The sequence below is a fragment of the Carcharhinus amblyrhynchos genome, chromosome 13 (genome assembly GCF_965287045.1).
Source record: "Carcharhinus amblyrhynchos chromosome 13, sCarAmb.v2.hapA, whole genome shotgun sequence".
Classification (NCBI taxonomy): Eukaryota; Metazoa; Chordata; class Chondrichthyes; order Carcharhiniformes; family Carcharhinidae; genus Carcharhinus; species Carcharhinus amblyrhynchos.
In genome coordinates this window covers 7,482,226-7,504,504 of record NC_137336.1, presented here as the reverse complement: position 1 = coordinate 7,504,504, position 22,279 = coordinate 7,482,226, and the positions used below count along the sequence as shown (strand labels likewise).

General features: G+C 43.9%; 1 protein-coding gene across 3 annotated transcripts in view; it reads left to right on the top strand.

Annotated features, from left to right (window-relative positions):
• LOC145351434 (protocadherin-10-like) overlaps nucleotides 1-21,818 on the top strand; it is a 30,670-nt gene extending 8,852 nt beyond the window's left edge. The window contains exon 4 of one of the 3 annotated variants that reach the window (XM_080201025.1): nucleotides 20,385-21,818. In XM_080201025.1, coding sequence (XP_080057151.1) covers nucleotides 20,385-20,638 — 254 coding nt within the window. In that variant the 3' untranslated portion in view covers nucleotides 20,639-21,818. Of the gene's footprint in view, nucleotides 1-7,345; nucleotides 7,553-20,384 lie in introns of those variants that run through there. The other 2 variants (XM_080201027.1, XM_080201026.1) reach the window with 2 other exon arrangements.
• Nucleotides 21,819-22,279: the final 461 nt, after the last annotated feature.

Below are 22,279 nucleotides of genomic sequence, written 5' to 3'. Positions count from 1 at the left end.
GGGAATGCAAGATCCTTCCTTAATGGTAGAGAGAATCTCGTCTTGGGGCCCCAGAAAAACAGGATAAAATTCAGATGATGGAGAACAGTTTTTGGACAGATGATATTTAACTATTTTGCAGAGGTGATGAATGATTACAATAGTCTGTGTAACAACACTGAAATCAGAATCCTCCACCTTAGACAGACATTGGGAGATCCCATTCCTTCAAGGGTATATCTCTGTCCACCTCCTATTTCTCACCCATATACCACTCCTTGGCAATACCATCCATAGTGTAGACATGCTGGCATTGGACTGGGGTAGACACAGTAAGAAGTCTCACAACACCAGGTTAGAGTCCACCTGGTGTTGTAATATCCATATGCAGGAGTCAAATATGTGTTGACAGCATTGGCTTTATCTCAGCACAACATGTCTTGGCCCCTCCATTGCCTCTGGACTGTCCAATTGATGAGCTGCAATTTCACCTGACTAAATACTGGAGAAACTGGAGCCATTGCTTTAGGTGCTTATATAAGAACAAAAGAACATAAGAAATAGGAGTAGGAGTAGGCCATCTAGCCCTTTGAGCCTGCCCTGCCATTCAGTAAGATCATGGCTGATCTGAAGTGGATCAGTTCCACTTACCTGCCTGCTCCCCGTAACCCTTAATTCTCTTATTGATCAGAAACTCTCTTCCCTTACCATCCATGGTCACTGTCTGAGGCTGAACCAGAACATCTGAAACATTAACATCCTCTTTGATCCTGATCTGAGCTTCTGATCCCATTTTACCTTCATCACTAAGATCTCTTGGTGGTGCCTGTTATATTTTCTGGAAACTCCTCCCCTAGCCATGCGCTATACCAGCTTAACTGCTGCTGAAAGCATCCTTCATGCTTTTGTGAACTCCAGACGTGACTATTCCAACAATTTCTTTCTGGATTCCCACTTTTCCATAACCCTGGGCTATCCAAACCTGACTGTTTATATTTTATCCCAATTCCAGTCCTGTTTACCCTTCACCCCTGTGTTTCCTTTCTTTATTCATTCATGGGATATAGACATCACTAGCTGGCCAGCATTTATTCTCCATCCCTGGATGCCTGAGGGCAGTTGAGCATCAACCACATTGCTGTGGTTCTTGACTGACTTTAGCTCCTAGTCTCATCTGTGTGTTCAAATCTTCCCACAGCCTCACCTCCTCCCTAAATCCAAACTTCCAGCACTTCCAGACTGGCTATTTCCACCTGTATAATGTCACTCAGTGATGCCCCCCCCTCATCTACTACTGGATACCTCATTCATGTTTTTGTTGCCTAACCTTGACAATCAAATTGGCCTTCTAAATTCAACCCTTCATAAACCTGAGATCCTACCAGGCTCAGTTTTTAAAAATTAATTTGAGATGTGGGCATTGCTGGCTGGGCCAGTGTTTATTGCTCATCCCTAATTGACCTTCAGCAGGTGGTGGTGAACTGCCTTCTTATACTGCTGCAGTCCTTGGGGTGTGGATACACCCACAGTGCTTTAAGGAGGTAATTTCCATGACAATGAAGAAACAATAATAAATTTCCAAGTCAGGACGGTGAGTGACTTGGAGGGAATCTCCAGGTGGAGTTGTTCCCAGGTATCTGCTGCTCTTGTCCTTCTAGATAAGAGTGGTCAAAGGTTTGGAAGGTGCTGCTTAAGGAATCTGGGTGAGTTCCTGCAGTGCATCTTGTAGATGGTACTCATGGCTGCCACTGTTCACTGGTGGATGAGGAATAGAGTGTTTATGCAAGATATAGCAATTGAGCAGGTTGCTTTGTTGAGATTCTTTGAGTGTTGGAGCTCCATTCATCCAGGCAGATGGAGAGTATTCCAACTTAACTTGTGCTTTTTAGATGATGGAAAGGCTTTTAGGAGGCAGAGGTGAGTTACTTGCTGCAGGATTCCTAACCTTTGCCCTGCTCAGGTAGCCATGATATTTACAGGACTAGTCCAGTTCAGTTTCTGGCCCAGGATGTTGATAATTGTCCATGTCCTTACTCAGATTGAGTCACATTCACCCATTACCCATTTGCTCTCTGATCTACATTAGTCCGAGTAAAGCAACATTTCAATTTTAAAACTCTGTCCTTGTTTCAAATCCCTCCCTGGCCTTAACCCTTTCCACCTTTGTAATCTCCCTAGAACTAAGGTCTGTATGCTCCTCTAATTCTGGCCTCCTGACCATTGCAGATATCAATGGCTTCAGCATTAGCAGGTGTTCCATTAGCTATCTAGACCCCAATCAGAGAAATTCTCTCCTTAAACATTAGTACCTCACTTTTCTCCTTTAACATGTGCCTTAGAACCTATCTCTTTGATCAAGATTTTAGCCAATGCACACTGGCTTGGTTTTGAATTTTCCTTTGGAATGTTCCTGTGAGACAGCTTGGGACATTTTCTTACATGAGAAGCACTATATAAATGCGAACCTTTTTGAAGAGTTCTGTGCTTCTCCAATTCTGGCCTTGTACATTGAGCTACACCTTTCACACCACCACCAGAAGCCATATGGAAGCTATATGATTCAGTTGGCAGTTGGAAAGGCAAATGACTGAATTCGCATTCATGTTTGAGATGGCTAGAATGCAAGAGCAGGGATGTATTTCTGAGGCTGTATAAGGCTCTGTTCAGACCCCCTTTAGAATATTGTGAGCAGTTTTGGGCCCTGTATCTAAGGAAGGATGTGCTGGCCTTGGAAAGAGTCCAGAGGAGGTTAACAAGAATGATCCCTGGAGTGAAGAGCTTGTTATTATGAGGAATGATTGAGGACTCTGGGTCTGTACTCATTGGAATTTAGAAGGATGGGGGCGGGGGATCTTATTGAAACTTATAGGATATTGCGAGGCCTGGATAGAGTGGGTGTGGAGAGGATATATTCACCAGTAGGAAAAACTAGAATCAGAGGGCACAGTCTTAGACTAAAGGGACAATCCTTTAAAACAGAGGAGGAGGAATTTCTTCAGTCAGAGGGTGGTGAATCTCTGGAACTCCTTGCCACTCAAGACTATGGAGATGAGGTCATTGAGTGTCTTTAAGATAGAGATGGATATGGGGATTGGGGGTTACGAGGAAAAGGCAGGAGAATGGGGATGAGAAAAATATCAGCTACGATTGAATGGCAGAACAGACTCAGTGGGCCGAGTGGCCTAATTCCAGCTGTATGTTTAATGGTCTTATGGTATGGGGCCATATAGCTCTCTCCCTAAACCCTTCCTTGCCTGTCACTTCTTCTTTAAGATGCTCCTTTAAACTTACCACTTTGCCTGATCCACTAATCACCTGTCCTCATATCATCTCCTTTGCTTCAGTGTCAATGTTTGTCTGATTGTGAGAAGAGCGTTGGGATGCTTTGCTACATAAATTATCTTGAATATTTGAATAATATCTCTCCTCCAGAATAAATAATCCCAGGTTCTTCAACTTTGTATTCTAGTTCAAATGAATCTTTGCTGATTGCCTCAGGGCCAGCAGATCCCTGCTGTAGTACAGTGACTGGAATCACATATTGTATTCCAGAAAGATCTGTATCAGTGCTCTTTACTGACTGTTTATTAACTCATGGGCTCTGCATTCTGTGCCCCTGGTTATGCATCCCAGGGTCTTATCCTTACTACCATACACTGTGTGGTTGTTTCTCAGCGCACAGTGCACTAATGTCTGTGATTTCTCCTGCATTTCTCCCATACCCTAAAGCCATTTAGTCGATATAGCCACTGTTCATGTTATTGTCATTACTTTGCCTTTGTCCACATTGCATGCCATTTGCCACCCTCCAAAGCTATTCAGACCCCACTTGTGTCTACCATTTCTCTACAATTTGCTGCTTCTGCAATTTTACTTTTGTCCCATCTCCGAACAGTAATGACCCCCAGCACTGATTCCTGTGGCATTTCATTGGTGACCCCTTTGTCGATTTCCTTTATTAAATTGTTTGTTTCCTTTTGGTTTAACATGTTTTCAATCCATTTTAGAAGTAAATTCATGAATACATTAATCCATTTTTCTTAAAGTGTTGTTATACAAATATACAGAGGGATTTCATTCCATGGTAATTGTTCCTTTATTATTGAATTTCCCACTATAGAAATTGCCCGTGTTTATAATATAAGAGATAATTACTTTCCAGTGGCCAGAAAGACCCACAACTATTGTCCAGTTGCTTAAATTGTAGCCTCAAAGTTGCTGGTTATTTTGTTTGAAATGCTCTGCTAACTTCAGATTAAAAACTGCTGTGTAACTCATTAATACTGAAAACAAAATATTCTAGATATTGGGGGTCTGAAGTAAAAACAGAAAATGCTGGAAATTCTCAGCAGGTCTGACAGCATTGGTGGGGAGCAGTGATCTGAAATGTTAACTCTATTTCTCCTTCCGGTACTCATTGTGCTTACTCACCAGCTCACACCTCATTAAGGTGCATTGAATTCCAGGAAGAAACGCAAGGAAACTGCAGTAATAAGAACAGAAAATTTTAAGATGATTTCCATTTTTTGTATAAGTAAATAGCAATTCGATGAGGCGCATGGCGTGTGATAAAATAGCCTTTTATTGAGACAGACTTAGCTTCCCTTAGGCTGTGGTGGCATTGATGAGTGAGACACATTATAGAGTTTGCAGCCAGCTGTGCTTAAACAACAGTCAACGCATTTCATTTACTTTATATTAAAACTATAAGACAGCTCATTATTTTGCAGTATATTGTGGGGAAATTGTGGCAATAATCCAACAGTTGCAATTGTGTTTACACCAAAGACAGAATATATTTCATGCTCTTTCTCTCCTAACAAGCAGCGCAACAAAGTTTTTTGTTATGACAGGAATAGCAACATCTGCAAAGTCATGAAACTGTTGAAAGAGTTGAGGCAGATTGTCTATTAGTGAATGACTCTAAAGAACCACTGCATTGACATAGCATCCAGTCAGGTCAAGGGTTGCATCCATTATGAAATCATGATGTGTGAAATAATGTTACATCAACCAGCACATGCAGTAGGTAAATTGTATTTGCATAAACATGACTGGAAAAAAAGCCCTAGGGTCAGTAATAATGCAATTTTATCACTTGCTTGGTCATACAAAACTTGAATCTTGCTGAAAAGAAAGACATGTTGCTGAAGCTTTTCACCTCGCACTCATCAGGACCAACACAAGAATGCCAAATTTCAAAATGATCACAACAAGTTGTACTACAGGAGAAAAGGGTGCTGATTGGCTGATGGAGGTAACTTGGTTGACGGAGGCTACTTGGCAATCAATCAGCCAAATTTTCTCCTGCAGTACAACTTGTTTTGATCACTTGAAATTTGACATTCTTGTATTTGTCCCAGTCAGTGCAGGATTAAAAACTTCACCAACACAGCTCACTTTCCAGCAATTTCAAACCTCGGGCGATTAAGTCTTGTGAACCAACACATCTGAAATATGCCAGTGACAGGTCAGAGTAAAATATTATCATTTATTTATTCCAATTTCACAAAAATAGAGAAAGACCTGCAACTCTGACTATTTAGACCATCTGCATATTTGAATTTAAAAACCAACAGTGTGTCGTGCATATGGGAATAAATTATACCTTTAAACTTACTCATTAGTGTCAAGGTTTTGCTTTAGTTTCCCCAGCTTTTCCCATTTCGCTCTATCCAAAGACAAATCTGTTATCAACAGTGTGGTCCCATAGGAAGAGGATGGTTAAGTAAGCACCAAAATAACAACTCACTTTAACATTTCCACAGTGCATCACTAAGGTGCAAGAAAAACACAATAGCCTAGCCAGAGAAAGAAGTGTTAAGAGGAATGATCAAAAGCCTGGCCAAAGAGGTGACATTTAAGGAAGATTAAAGGCTGAGAGAGGTTTTAGGGAGGCAACCAGTGATGGGTCATAGGTCGTTCATGCACAGCCGCCAGTGGTGGGAGGGGCAAAGTGCTAGAATTGGTGAGGTAAAGGAGGTGGTTGTGGATGCTGTGCCAGAGGTGGGGATGATTGAGGCAAAAGAAGGGCGTATGTGCAAGAATGAGAATTCTAATTTCTTGAATCCCTACAGTACAGAAGGGGGCCATTCAGCCCATCAAGTCTGCACTGACTCTCTGACACATTATCTTACCTAGGCTGTCTCTCCCGCTCCATCTCCATAACCCAACATTTACCATGGCTAATCCACCTAATCTGCACATCTTGGACTGTCAGAGGAAGCTGGAGCACCCGGAGGAAACCCATGCAAACTCTGCACAGGCAGTCATCCAAGGTTGGAATTGAACCTGGGACTCTGGCTCTGTGAGGCATCAGTGCTGTGCCCCTGTGACACCCTCTAGAAACAGAAGTAGGCCACCAGACTCTTCAACATGATATGGCTGATCTATGCCGACCTCAATTTCTTTTCTGTGGCATTACCCCATTGCCCTCTATTCCTCGGTCTATCAAATACTTATCCACCTCCACTTTGAATACATCTAACGATCCAGCACAGTCTATTGGCTGACACTGCAGTGTAGTATTGAGGGAGCGCTTCACGGTCAAGGATGCAATATTACAAGAGAGAAATTAAATAACAGTCCTGTTTCCTCTCACAGTCAATATTAAAAAATTACATGGCAAAAGAGAGCAGGAGTATTCTTCCAAGTTTCCTGCCCAATATTTATCCCTTAACCAACATCCCAAAAACTCCTCATTATCACAATTCTTTGTGGGACCCTGCTGTGTGCAAATTGGTTGCTGTATCCCCTACATTATAATGGTGACTATATTTCAAAAGTGTCTGTAGAATGCTTTGGTACATCCATAGGTTATGAAATGCGCCACATTAATGCAAGCTCCTTCGTTGGGGCTCAGAAGCTAATGAATTGGACTGATTTACATAATCCAGTCTGAAACATCAGAGCTGCACTGATGAAGCAGCATAATTCAGAGTCTGCGATCCACCGAATAGAACACACATTACAGTCATAGATTTGCTCCAAATGTCTTCCTCCAAGGGCCTCCCATTATCAACCGTCTGTTTCCACAGAAGGTAAAGATAAAATTGCCGTCGTCCTAGATGATCATAGGCTTCTCTCCCCTTTGAGGGTGGTGATTCAACCTGAGGATCACCACACCTCAGACAAGGGGCAAGTTTGAGAGGTAGAGCTTTCGTAATGTCAGCCGATATAGGAATTCAAGCCTCGCTGTTAGTATTGTTCTGCAACACGAACCAGCCGTCTAGTCGATTCCCCACCTAGATGAGAGGATGGCTAAATCATTAAGAGAACACCATTCCATTTGTTTATGTTGGTTTGAGTTGATGCCCAAGATTCCATAGCCCCATTTAAAGAGGAATTGTCTTAATGTCTTGTCCAGCATTCCTCCCTCAACTGACTGACCCTGAAAGAACAATGCTACGGGACATCAAGAAACAGCTGAAGACATTGAATGCAGCAAAGGCAATGGGCCCTAACAACATTCTAGTTGGAGGATTGAAGACTTTGCTCCAGAGATTTCCACCCCTCTGGTTTCAGTACAGCTGTGACACTGGCATCAATACAATACTGTGAAAGATTGTCCAGATGTGTACTTTCCATGAAAAATGGGACAAATCCAACCTAGACAACTAGCATCCCAGCAGCCCCTAAATTAAAGCGATGCAAGGTATTGTTGATGGTGCTATCAAGCGGCACTTACTCAGCAATAACCTGCTCACTGATGCTCAGCTTGGGTTCTGCCGAGGTCACTCAGCTCCTGACTTCATTACAGCCTTGGTCCAAAAGAGCTGAACTGACATGAGAGTGACTGCCCTTGACATCAAGGTAGTATTTGACTGAGTATGGCATCAAGGAGCCCTAGGAAGACAATGGGAATCAGGAAAACTCTCTGCTGGTTGGAGTCATGTGGAGCACAAAGGAAGATTGTTACTGGTGTTGGAGATTAATTATCTCAATCCCAGGACATTGTGGCAGGAGTTCCTCGGGATAATCTCCTGGGCCCAACCATTTTCAGCTGCTTTATCAATGACCTTCCCTCCATTATAAGGTTAGAATGATGATTGCACCATTTGTGACTCAGCCGACATAAAATCAGCCCTTCTTTCAGGCATGTTCATACAAATATGAAGAAGACCTGGATGATATTTAGGCTTTGGCTGATAACTGGCAAGTAACATTTGTGTCTCACAAGTGGCAGGTGATGACTATCTCCAACAAGTGAGGATCTAATCATCTCTCCTTGACATGCAATGTCATCGCCACTGCTGAAGCCCCCAGTTTCAACATTCTGGATGTTGCCAATGACCAGAGACTGAACTGGACTATCCATATTCATGTTGTAGCTGCGAGACTAGGAATTCTGTGATGAGTAACTCACCTTCTCACTCCTCACCCTGTTGACCAACGAAAAGACAGAAATCTGAAGTGTGATGGAATAAAGATTGCGACTTTATACAGAGAGAGCAGCTGCCAGTTTGGTTAGTGAGAACATTTTATTCTAGTTTTGTTAGCATTTTGCATTTAATATTGAATTAAATATTCCTTTTTATGTTAAGTTTAAGCTTCTAAGTTCAATCTTAAGCAAAGATATATGAACTCTCTACTAGAGACCAGTTGCATTTGGTTAATAAGGTAGCTAGCTTAATCTGGTTTCTAGCTGGGCTGATGCATTTAACTCTTACCTAGTGTAGATACAGGGCTCTCACTGTGGGAGTGCAACATTGTGGAGTGAGAAGTAGGAGTTTGAGTGAGGGAGGTTGGTGAAGAGGGGAACCTAATCTGCACATCCTGTGGGAGGAAAGCAGAGCACCTGGAGGAAGCCCATGCAGACATGGGGAGAACATGCAAACTCCACACAGACAGTCACCCAAGGCCGGAATCGATCCTGGTTCTGTGAGGCAGCAGTGTTAACCATTATCCCACTGTGCTGCCACAGTCATTGAGCATGTTCAATAAAGAAATTGATAGATTTTTGAATATTAATGACATTGAGGGATAGAACAGGAAAAGTGGCATTAGCACAGATGATCAGCCAATGGCAGTGCAGACTCCATGAGCCAAATGTCCTATTTCTGCCCTTATATTCCTAGCCCCCACTTGCCTGGATGGATGCAGCTCCAACAACACTCAAGAATCTTGACACCATTCAGGAAAAAGCAGCCAATTTGAGTGGGACCTAATTCAATATGTTAAACATTCACTCTCTCCACTATTGGCATTCACTGGCAGCAGTGTGTACCACCTGCAGGATGTACTGCAAGAACTTCGACAGCACCTTCCAAACCTACAGCCTCTACTATCTTGAAAGACATGGGCAGTAGACACATGGGGAAAACCAACACCTGCAAGTTCCCCTCCAAGCCACTCACCATCCTGACTTGGAAATATATCGCCATTCCTTCAACGTCGCTGGGTCAAAATCCTGGAACACCCTCTCTCACAGCAATGTGGGTGTATCTACAACACATGGACAGCAGCAATTAAAGATAGCTCACTTCCATCTTCAGGGCAATTAGGGATGGGCAATAAATACTGGCCTAGCCAGTGACGCCCATATCCTCAGAGAATAAAAAAGTTTAACAGTATTTATGTAGCAACTTGGAAGGTAGTAAAATATCTTGAGGTGCATCACATCAGAATTTGACACTGATGCCACACAAGGAGACATCAGGACTGGTGACTAAAAGCTTGGACATAGAGGTAAGTTTTAAGGAGTGTTTATAAAGGAGGAAAGAGGTGGAATAATTTAGGGAGCAAATTCCAGATCTTGGGTCTCGTATAACAGAAGGCCTGGCTGCCAGTGGTGGAGTGATGGAAGTTAGAGCTGAAGAGGTTGGAATTGAAGGAATGCGTTGTTCTTGGGAGGTTGGAAGAGATTCCAGAGATCAGGAGGGATGAGGATAGGGAGGATAAAAATACAACATGGGATCATCCACCTGTAATGACTTTACCAATGTGGCAACAATTATTGCAGCTGAAAGTCATTCACTGTGCATATATATATGACAATGGAATTGTTTCAAAGGCAATCTGAAGCTTTACATCAAGAAATGCAACACAAATGTCAATATTGGAAAGACCTTTGTTCAGATAATGACCTGTCTTATTGAAGGGACTCAGTTTCTTGAGGACACACAATGGTGAGAGGAGGCCTGGGAAGGAAGCCTGGAAAAGGAATCCAGCGATCTTGAGTCCAAGGACTGATCCCACCAACTGGAAACACCTGATGACAGAAGGTGGAAGAGAGAATGTCCGTGGTATGTGGGGTTCTTAATTATACTGGCTGCTTTGCCGAGGCAGCGGGATGTGTAGACAGAGTCAATGGCTGGGAGGCTGGTATGTGTGATGGATTGGGCTAAGTTCACAACATTTTGTATTTTCTTGTGGTCTTGGGCAGAGCAGGAGCCAGACCAAGCTGTGATACAACCTGAAAGAATGCTTTCTATGGTGCATCTGGAAAAGTTGGTGAGAGTCGTAATGATTCACTTTAGTAGAACAAATTTGAATGCGGATTACAGGGTTAAGGCAGGGTTCTGAGAAATGTGGAGGAACAAAGAGATCTTGACGTTCATATCCACAGATCTCTGAAGTTTGCCACTTGAGTGGATAGAGCCGTGAAGAAGGCTTCTCGTGTGTCAGCATTTATTAACAGGGGGTTTGAGTTTAAGAGCCGCGGGGTTATGCTGCAACTGTACAGGACCTTGGTGAGACCACATTTGGAAGATTGTATGCAGTTTTGGTCACCTCACCATAAGAAGAATGTGGAAGTATTGAAGAGAGTGCAGAGGAGATTTACCAAGATGCTGCCTGGTTTGGAGGAAGGATTGAGGGAGCTGGGGCTTTTCTCCCTGGAGTGGAAGAGGATGAGAGGCGACTTAATAGAGGCTTATAACATGATGAGAGGGATTGATAGGCTTGTACTCGTTAGAGTTTAGAAGAATGAGGGGAGATCTCATTGAGACGTATAAGATGATGAATGGGATGGATAGGATAGAGGTGGACAGACTCTTCCCGCTCAGAAAGGACAGTAGGACTAGGGGGCACAGCCTCAAGATAAAGGGGGGGCGGTTTAGAACGGAGTTGAGGAAGAACTTCTTCACTCAAAGGGTGGTGAATCTCTGGAATTCTCTGCCCGTTGAAGTGGTGGAGGCTACCTCGCTAAATATTTTTAAGACGCGGGTTGATGGGTTTTTGATAAGAGAGGGGATTAAGGGTTATGGGGAGAGGGCGGGAATGTGGAACTGAGCCACGACAGATCAGCTATGATCTTATTGAATGGCGGGGCAGGCTCGAAGGGCTAGATGGCCTACTCCTGCTCCTATTTCTTATGTTCTTATGTTCTTATGATAGAGTGGACGTGCAGAGACTATTTCCTTGGTTGGAAGGAGCTGTTACTAGGGAGCATAACTATAAAATTCATGGTGGTATATACAGGGGGGATGTCCGTGGTAGGTTTTTTACTCAGAGTGGTTGGGGTGTGGAATGGACTGCCTGCCGTGAGAGTGGAGTTGGACACTTTAAGAACTTTCAAGTGGTTATTGGACAGGCATATGGAGCACATCAGAATGATAGGGAGTGGGATAGCTTGATCTTGGTTTCAGACAAAGCTTGGCACAACATCAAGGGCTGAAGGGGCCTGTAGTGTGCTGTACTGTTCTATGTTCTGACACGCCAAATTTCCTTAGTCTTCTGAGAAAGTAGAGGCATTGGTGGGCTTTCTTAACTATAGTGTTGGCACGGGGAGACCAGGACAGATTGGTGATCTGGACACCTAAAAACTCGAAGCTCTCGATACTTTCTAGTTCATCCCCGTTGATGTAGGCAGGGACATGTTCTCCTTTATGCTTCCTGAAGTTGATGACATCTCCTTTGAGAGATTATTGTTGCCGTACCAGTTCACCAGATTCTCTATCTCATTCCTGTACTGTGTCTCATCATCATCAGTTCCCTTTATATATTCATTGTATATATTTTCACTGTATATGGCCACTGTATATTCACTGTATACTGCTACAGTATATACATACTATATATGTTCACTATACTCAGTGTCTGTATATTCACTATGTATGTATATCGTGTGTGTGTGTGTGTGTGTGTGTGTGTGTGTATATATACACACACATTATATATTAGATATATATGCATATATAGAATCATAGATTTATTGCTACTTAGAAAACTTAATAGTTTAGGATTTAGCCCAGGTTTTTCAAGTGCACAGATCTCTCAAAATATTGAGAGGTATTGTAAGGCCATAAATATGGTAATCAAAATACTGGGTTCATTTTCAGGGGGACAGAATTGAAAAGCAGAGAAATCATGTTCAAGATCTGTAGAACCTGGTCAGACCACACAGGGAGTATTGTGCATTGTTCTGGGCTGTATTATATAAATATGGAGGACCCAGAGAAGGTGGAAAAAGATTTTCTCACTCTTGTGACTGGAAGGTTGTTTTTGTGTGTGTGTGTGTGTGTGTGTGTGTTGGTGGTGGGGATTCCACAGGGCTCAGTATTCGACCTCTTGCATTTTGTGCTTCTTGTCAATCACTTAGAATTTAATAGAGGGACCATGATTGAGAAGTTTATCGATTGTACACAATGTTACTGTGTGGTTGATAAGAGAAGGAAATCTGTAAACTGTGGAGAGTTATAAATGGATGGGTCAGCTGTGCAGAAAAGTGGTAAATGGATTTTGAGCTGGAGAGGTGCACGGTCACACTTTTGGGGAGTGTAAAAAAAAGGCAAAGACACACATAATAAACAGTAAGATTCTGAGAAGTGTGGTGGAAACATGAACTGCAGATCCCTGTAGCAGCGCATATAGATAAGAACTTAAAGAAGGCAGGATGAATATTTTCCTTTATTAGTTATGTATAGAATTTTAGAGCAGGGAGGTTTTGCTGAAACTGTATAAAACACTAGTTGGGACACAGCTGGAACACTGTGTAAATTCTGGTCACCACATTATGGGAAGGATGCGATTGCCATGGGTACAGAGGAGATTTACCGGGATGTTGTTGGGAATTAAGAATTTTAATGTTGAAGAAAGATTGGAAGAGGCTGGGGCTGTTTTCTTTGTACCAGATGAAGTTGACGGGAGATTGAATTGAGGTGTATACAATTATAAAGATTCAAGATAGATCCTTTACTACTTATTGTGTAGGAAGGATCTATTTTGCTTAGCAGAGTATGGACTTAAAGTGAATGACAGAAGGGGAGCCAATGGAACTAATTTCACTCAGTGGGTGGGGGCGGTGGGGGGGGGTGGGGTTGGAGGGGCCTGAAACTCTCTGAAATAATGGGGCAGAAAGTGAAATCACATTTAAATTTGGAAAAGTTAATTGACAATGTCACCACCAGATGGTGCACTATTCATATTTGCAAACACACACACACACACACACACACACACACACGCACTCTCCCAGCAAGATTACAGACCACAAACTGGAAAGGAGCTAACCCTGTTTTCAGTCAGCACACATACAATGGATGGGCTGAATGGGCTCCTTTTGTACTGTAGTTACCTATGTTCCTGGTTTGAGATGATGTTAGAACTGAGAGGCCAAACATACCTGGAAAGATTGAACAGAATGGAACTCATTTCTCTATCTGTGGGTCAAACCACAGCGCAAGGACTACAGCGATTCAAGAAGGCAGCTCACCACCACCTTCTCAAGGGTAACTAGGGGTGGGCTATAAATGCTGGCCCAGCCAGCGATGCCCATGTCCCACAAACAAATAAAAAAAATCAGGGTGACCTAATAGAAATCTTCAAGATTTTGAAAGCCTTTAATAGGCTAGATGGAGAGAGGATGTTCCTGTTTGTGAGGGAGCTGGGTCTGGTCACTGATAAATCCAGCTGGCAATTCAGGAGAAAATTCTTTACCCAGAGAGTAATGGGAATGTGGAGCTCACTACCAAAGTGTTGTTGTTGTTGTTGTTCAATTTGGGCACAGAATGTCCTGGCACATATTGGACAGACTTGTGTAGGCACTGTAGTTGTTGCACTGGTGGCTCTGGACTTGTGCAGCTCGCGCTTAAGTTGTGCTTCAGCAATACACCTCGCTTTGAAAGCTTGACAGCCCTTGTGGATGAGGCAGCGCCAGGTAGGGTGGTTTTGTGCCAGCATTTTGTGTCTATATCAAGCAACTTCAGGGAGGCCTTGAGTGTGTCTTTGTAACGTTTCTTCTGCCCTCCATGTGAGCGTCTTCCAGCAGAGAGTTCCCCAAAAAGGATCTGCTTGAGTATGCGCTCGTCTGGCACAGGGATGACATGACCTGCCCAGCGGGTCTGCGCTCTCATCAGCAGGGACGATAATGATGATGGTGTCGAGACTAACGCTTGATTGTGTGTATTGTTGAGGTGAATGGCATAGATACACACAAAGGGAAATGAGATAAAGACTTGGGGCAGAAAATAATAGAAGGATATATCAATGGGATTAGAGGAAGAGAGGTTGGAAGACAAATGTTTAGACCATAAACACTGGCAGTAGACCACTGAGGCCAAATGTCCTGTTTCTGTGCTCTAACTACCTTCTGACCTGAGATAATTCTGTTAATTTGTCCTGGGTCGTTTGCAAGTCTGTGGTTATTTGCCAAATTCATTCCGAGCAATGCAGTCCAGTGTCATACAGACTAGATCAGACAGATATTGCAGGCACCCTCTCCTCAAGGACAGTTGGGTTTTTATAATAATCCTGGTGTCTTTTTTTTGAACTAGTGCCAGCCCAGGACTTTATGGAATTCAGTTTGCACAACTTGCTATTAAGGCCGTAAGAAACAGGAACAGGAGCAGGCCATTCGGCCCCTTGAGCCTGCTCCACCACCCAATAGGATGATGGCTGATCCATTCCTCACGTCCACTCTCCTGCTGTTTTCCCGTAATCCTTGATTCCCTTACTGATCAAAAATCTGTCTTGCTGATCAAAAATCTACTGATCAAAAATCAGCCTTGCTTGAGGCGTGACCAGGAAATACCACCTGAGGTCAACGCACGTTTCCACTGTCCGCCCTCCCGCCTGCTCCGATTCCGGTGGCGGGTGGTGGAATTCCGGCGAAGGACTCTATCCCTACAGTTACATAGACCATAGAACACTACGGCACAAACAGACCCTTCGGCTCACAAGTTGCGCTGATCATATCCCTACCTACCAGGCCTATCTATAACCCTCAATCCCATTAAATCCCATCCAGAAGTCTCTTAAAAGACCCCAACGAGTTCACGTCGACCACCATCAGCAGCCGATTTCACTCACTCACCACCCTCTGAGTGAAAAACTTACCCCTGACATCTCTGTGGCAAGGAGATCCAAAAACACTCAAACCTCTGAGAGAAGAAGTTCCTCCTCATCTCAGTATTAAATTGGCACTGCTTTATTCTGAGACTCTGCCCTCTTGTCCTGGGCTCTCCCATGAGCGGGAACATCCTCTCAGCATTCACCCTGTAAACTCCTTAAAAATCCTACACGTTTCAATGAGGTTGTGGGATTTGAACTGTAGAGTTACTTGTCCAGTGACATTCTACAACTATGACCCACAACATTACTGCACCTGTAACATAACTGGATATCATACAGCTCATCCACTCCTGAATATAATATCAATTAGAGGAAACCGAGGGATGTGGAAAAAAGGGAGAACATTTTAAAGAGGGAATTCCAGAGTTTACAGCTTTAACCAGTGAGAGGCACAACCTGAAATTGTGGGTGAAATGAGTCCAGGGAGGCGTCATTCAACATAGGTTAACAATATATCTCGGTACGTTAAAGAACAAGCGATTAATGCATAACATGTGAATAATACAAAGTCGTAGCTACAACACCAGTACAGATCTGATTGTACTCACAATGAAAGTCAACAAACCAGGATTATCCACAGGGGAATTGCTGAACTTTACATTTTACTCCGTCAATCTGGAATTATTCAGTCATTTTAAGATCATAAGAAATAGCAACAGGAGTAGGCCATTCGGCCCCTCGAGCCTCTTCCACCATTCAGTGGGATCATGGCTGATCTGACATTTCTCATGTCCACTTTCCTGGGCTTTTCCCATAATCCTTGATTCCCTTACTGATCAAAAATCTGTCCATCTCAGCCTTAAATATACACAAGGACCAGAATATTCCCATCCCGCCTGCCACTGGGAATCATACTGGGTGCAGGGGAGAGGGGGGCCATGTGGCATGCAAAGGTTCATTGACTTTGGGTGGGGTTTTCCGGTTTTGGAGTGAATATGGCCAGAAAATCCTGCCTGCGGACTCTGTCCCCACAGCTCTCTGAGAGAAAACATTTCTTCTCATCTTAGTCTCAAAATAGCGCCTCTTTATTCTGAGACTGTGCCCTCTGGCCCTAGACTCTCCCATGGAACCGTCGGTCTGGAAAAGACTCAATGACCTCGCGTGCAACATTCTTTGATGCATTTTAAAGCCACACTTTTGGTAAACTTTACTTTTGGCTGTTTCCTTCATTTGTCTGTTTAGATGTCCTTTAACTTGACAAGTCTAAAGCAAACCTAGTGAAGTGCTTCATTATAATAGTCCAAGTGACAAGTGGGAACCACTGAGCTACAAATAGCTGGTGATACAGATTTGTTCAAGCCCAAGGTGGGGTGCAGTGCCTTTTCTTGACTGCATGGATCTTGTATGTCTCTCTGGTGGGAACCATGAATTGGAGTTAATTTGAATTTGGTTTTTGGAGCAAGCACAGAGATGGATTTGCCCAGTCCAGTCTGAGTTTTGGCTTTGTAACTTTGAGGATGGAGTAAAAATGTTCTACAAATCACCTACATGATCCAACAGCACCACCAACAGGCGAATATCCGCTACAACATGTTAAAGCGGGACTCCAATAGTGCTCATCAGTGTCGCCTTGTGGACACAATGAGTATTGCCTGTGAAAAACTGCAACGTGCAAACTAAATTGAGATTTAACAATAATTTGGTCCAACCAGTTGGTATCGCTGTTTAACCATTATTGCAAGCAACTAGTCCTCATCCCTATTCCATCTTCAAACTCTTTCCCTTCTGTTATCTGTGCAGCGAATATAAGTTTTTATAAATATATAAAAAGGAAGAGGCTGGCTAGGGTGAATGTTGGTCCTTTAGAGGATGAGAAAGGGGACCTAGTGGTAGGGGATGGGGATATGGCTAAGGTATTGAATAACTTTTTTGTTTCTGTCTTCACGGAGGAGGACGTGAATAATTTGCCGGGTGTTAGAGATGGAAAGGTGGTAGGACTGGAGGGTCTTAATGACATTACTGTTACTAGAGAGGCGGTGCTCGACAGACTGGAGGGGCTGATTGTGGACAAGTCTCCAGGACCGGATGGAATGCATCCGAGGGTTCTGAAAGAAATGGCGGAGGTGATAGTGGATGCCTTGGTGGTTATTTTCCAAACGTCGCTGGATTCCGGGGAAGTGCCGGATGATTGGAAAACGGCTAATGTTACGCCGTTGTTTAAGAAGGGTGCCAGGCAAAAGGCGGGGAATTATAGGCCGGTCAGTTTAATGTCTGCGGTAGGTAAAATGTTAGAATCTGTCATTAAGGAGGAAATTGGGAGGCATCTTGAAGGGAATTGCTTGATAGAGCAGACGCAGCACGGTTTCATTAAAGGGAAGTCGTGTCTGACAAATTTACTGGAGTTCTATGAGGATGTGTCTAGGGCAGTGGATAGAGGAGAGCCGGTGGATGTGGTCTTTCTAGATTTTCAGAAGGCGTTTGACAAAGTACTTCACAAGAGGTTATTGCAGAAGGTCGAGGGACATGGAGTTGGGGGTAGGGTGTTAGCGTGGATAGAGGATTGGTTGTCAAATAGGAGGCAGAGAGTGGGGGTCAACGGGTGCTATTCGGATTGGTGGATGGTGACTAGTGGAGTGCCCCAGGGGTCGGTGCTGGGGCCTCAGCTTTTTACCATTTATATAGATGATCTGGAGGAGGGAACCGAGTGTAGGGTGTCGAAAGTTGCTGATGACACCAAGATTGGGGGAACGGCAAATTGTGCGGAGGGTGTGGAGAGTCTGCAGAAGGATCTAGATAGGCTGGGCGAATGGGCCAGGAAATGGCAAATGGAATTTAATGTTGGCAAGTGTGAGGTGGTCCACTTTGGTAGGAAGAATGGTAGGAAGGATTATTACTTACGGGACGAAAACTGCAGCAGGCGACGGTGCAGAGGGACCTCGGGGTCCTTGTGCATGAGTTGCAAAAACCCAGCTTGCAGGTGCAGCACGTGGTCAGGAAGGCGAATAGGATGCTGGCCTTCATAGCGAGGGGGATTGAATATAAAAGTAGGGAGGTCTTGCTGCGGCTGTATAGGGCATTGGTGAGGCCGCAGCTGGAGTACTGTGTGCAGTTTTGGGCGCCGCACCTGCGCAAAGATATTTTGACCTTGGAGGGAGTGCAGAGGAGGTTTACTAGGCTGATACCGGAGTTGAGGGGGTTGAGCTATGAGGAGAGGCTGAATAAACTGGGCTTGTACTCGTTAGAGTTTAGAAGAATGAGGGGAGATCTCATTGAGACGTATAAGATGATGAATGGAATGGATAGGATAGAGGTGGAGAGACTCTTCCCGCTCAGAAAGGACAGTAGGACTAGGGGGCACAGCCTCAAGATAAAAGGGGGGCGGTTTAGAACGGAGTTGAGGAGGAACTTCTTCACTCAAAGGGTGGTGAATCTCTGGAATTCTCTGCCCGTTGAAGTGGTGGAGGCTGCCTCGCTAAATATTTTTAAGACGCGGGTTGATGGGTTTTTGATAAGCGAGGGGATTAAGGGTTATGGGGAGAGGGCAGGAAAGTGGAACTGAGCAGCGACAGATCAGCCATGATCTTATTGAATGGCGGGGCAGGCTCGAAGGGCTAGATGGCCTACTCCTGCTCCTATTTCTTATGTTCTTATGAATCTCAAATTTTGACACTATTTCTGCATGAATCGCAAACTCTGGGGGTGAATTCCACAGCTCATAACTCTTTGTGGAGAAGCTTTTCCTGGCCTTTTGTTCTGAGACACTTACATGTAATTCTTGTATCTGCCGCCGTTTCTTTTTTGCCTCTGGATAAATGGATGCAGCCTGCTCTGTTACCCTGATCCTTTTGCAGGGTGCCAGCATGGACATAGAATCCCTACACAGCCGAAAGAGGCCATTCGGCCCACCGAGTCTGCACCGACTCACTGACAGAGCGTCTCACCCAGGCCCGCTACTGGTCACCCTATTATAGAAAGAATATTATTAAACTAGAAAGGGTGCAGAAAAGATTTACTAGGATGTTACCGAGACTTGATGGTTTGAGTTATATGGGACTTTTGTCCTGGAGTATAGGAGGCTTGCAGGTGATCTTATAGAAGTCTATGAAATAACGAAGGGCGTAGATCAGCGAGATAGTCAACATCTTTTCCCAAAGGTAGGGAACTAGAGGGCATAGGTTTAAAGTGAAAGGGGAGAGATACAAAAGGGTCTAGAGGGGCAATTTGTTCATAGAGGGTCTGGAACAAGCTGCCAGAGGCAGTAGTAGAGGTGGATACAATTTTATATTTTAAAAGGTGTTTAGACAGTAACATAGGTAATTTGGGTATAGAGGGATACAGGCCAAATATGGGCAATTAGGATTAGCTTAGTGGTCTTAAAAAAGGTGGCATGTACAAGTTGGGCCGAAGGGCCTGCTTCCAGGCTGTAAACTTCTGACTCCATGACTTTATCTACGCTATCTCTATAACCCTACACATTTACCCTTCTAATCCCCCTAACCTGCACATTTTAGGACACTAACGGGCAATTTAGCCTGGTCATCTTTAGATGAGGCATTTTGTCTCCTTTTGTGTCCTCTGATTCTGTGACCCTTTCATCATTTTCAATATTTTTATTCTTATCATTCCATAATTTGTGTTGTTTTATTGGAAATCCTTCATCATGTCCTCAGTTGCTTGGCGCTCTGAGTGAGAGGGTGATTGTTCAATCCCAGTCTGGGGTCTTGAGTACAATATCTTTTCTGACACTCCCAGCCCAGTACTGAGGGAGTGCTGCACTTTTGGATGCTGCCACCTCTCTGTTGAAAACAGAGATCGTGTCTGACCTTTCAGCAGTTGGGGGGGGTGGGTAGGGAGGGGCTGGTTTGGGTATTAACAGGGGACATAAAAGATCCTGTGTCACTATATCAAAGAAGAGTGGGAGGAGCAGCTTCTCCCAGTGGCCTGGACAATATACACAAATAACCTCACTGAAACAATTAACTGATGTCAGAATCTCATTGTTTCTGTGGGATCTTGCTGTGCACAGATTGACGACACTTCAGAAGTCCACCTTTGGCTGTCAAGCACTTTGGGATGTGCCAAGATTTGGCAAAGGTTTCCAACACACACCCAACTTTTGACTGCATCACGGCGTTGTGGAAACTGACCGTTCATTTCTTTTGTTTCAAATGCAGAAATCAACCGGCTAGCCCCATCGGCAAGTGTTGACGGCCATGAATGGACACCAAGGTATGGACCTCAGTACCCTTACCCCGAGCAGCCCACGGGATACAAGCTGAACGTCTACATACCTGGCAGTGCCCCAGTGAAGTCCAGCAAAGTGAACCCAGCCAGTGACACGGATCAGAACAGCACATTCTCAACCTTTGGGAAGAAAACCAAACGGACTTCATCACTTGATATCGAATTCGATAGAACTTTAACTTAAAGTTTTCAACTTACTGGATTCACGCCACAGTTTTAAAATAAAACCATTGAGATCATTTTAGAACTGAGATGATTCACCAATAATTGACAGAAACAAAGCCATGAGGAGATGTGGAGAATTGTCTTTTTTTTTGCACAGCAAGTTGTTACAATCTGGAATGCACTGCCTTAACGGGATCCAGTCACAACCTTTCAAAGCGGAATGCAGCATTACTAAAAACAGAAACATTCACAGGACTATCAGGAGCGAGCAGTGGGGGGAAAGGGGAGGGAGGGAAATTGGGATCAATTTGTTAGATATCTGAGGTGGGTGTGGTGGCTTCCTCCTGTTTTAGTGAGCTGTTCATCTCAAGAGTGTGTATGGAGCATGTTTCAGATCAAATCAGATTGTGATGTTTTATCTTCTACTGTGTTTGGTGACAAGGACAATTTCTCTCAGCCTCTGAATGTTCGAAACTGTGTGAAAATGAATAATCTTCCAAATGCCTCTGTTGCCGGTTCTTTTTTTTAAAAAAAATACAATTCTTGTTGAGAAGTTAAACATTTATTAACTCTGAGGCACCGCCCTCCAGTGCCTCACTCAGCAGTGACTGCCCTTCCAGACGCTCACTGTAGTTGGCAGATATTTACCCTTTTGCAAATATTGCTCTCCCCTAAAGGCATTTATTTAATGCTGGGGTCAGTTGGCTAAAGGAGCAGATGGAGTTTTATGGCAATCATAGAAACCCGAAGCAGGACTAGGCCATTTGGCCCTTCAAGACTGTTCTGCCAATTGATAGATTTATGGTCATCATTAAACGTTTAATTCCGTCTTGAATTCAGTCACTGTGGCACAGTGTTTAGCACTGCTGCCTCACAGCACCAGGGAGCCAGGTTCAATTCCAACCTTGGGTGAAGTGTGGAATTTGCACGTTCTCACTGTGTCTGCATGGGTTTTCTCCGAATGCTCCAGTTTCCTCCCACAGTTCAAAGATGTGTGGGTTAGGTGGCTTGGCCGTGCTAAATTGCCCCTTAGTGTCCAAAGATGTGCAGGTTAGGGGGATTAGTGGTTATGGTGATTGGGTGGGCCTCGGAAAGATGCTCTTTGGAGGGTCGATGCAGACTCGATAGGCTGAATGGCCTCCTTCTGCACTGTAGGCGTTCTATGGTTGTATGAAATTTCATCATCTGCCATTGTGGGATTCGGGCCCAGATTCCCAGAGCATTACCCCGGCTCTCTGGATTATTAGTCCAGTGATAATACCACTAAGCCATCACTTCTCCCTCACCTCCTAATGATTTAAAAAAATATTTATTCATAGGATATGGCATCACTTGGCCAGCCCGAACTGAGTGTTTCACTCGAACATTTCAGAGGGCAGCCAAGAGTCAGCCACATTGCTGTGATTATGGAGTCACATGTAGGCCAGACCAAGTAAAGATGGCAGATTTCCTTCCCTAAAGGACATTAGTGAACCAGATGGGATATGACAACAAACTGGTTTCTATTTCAAATTTATTTAAGTTTTCTGTGGTGGGATTGGGACTCATTTCTCCCAGAGGATTGATCAAGACCCCTGGATTATTAGTCCAGTAATGTAACCATGTTGTCACGGTCCCTTACAAGCCTTGATATTGACCAATGAGAAATGATTCCAGTGTG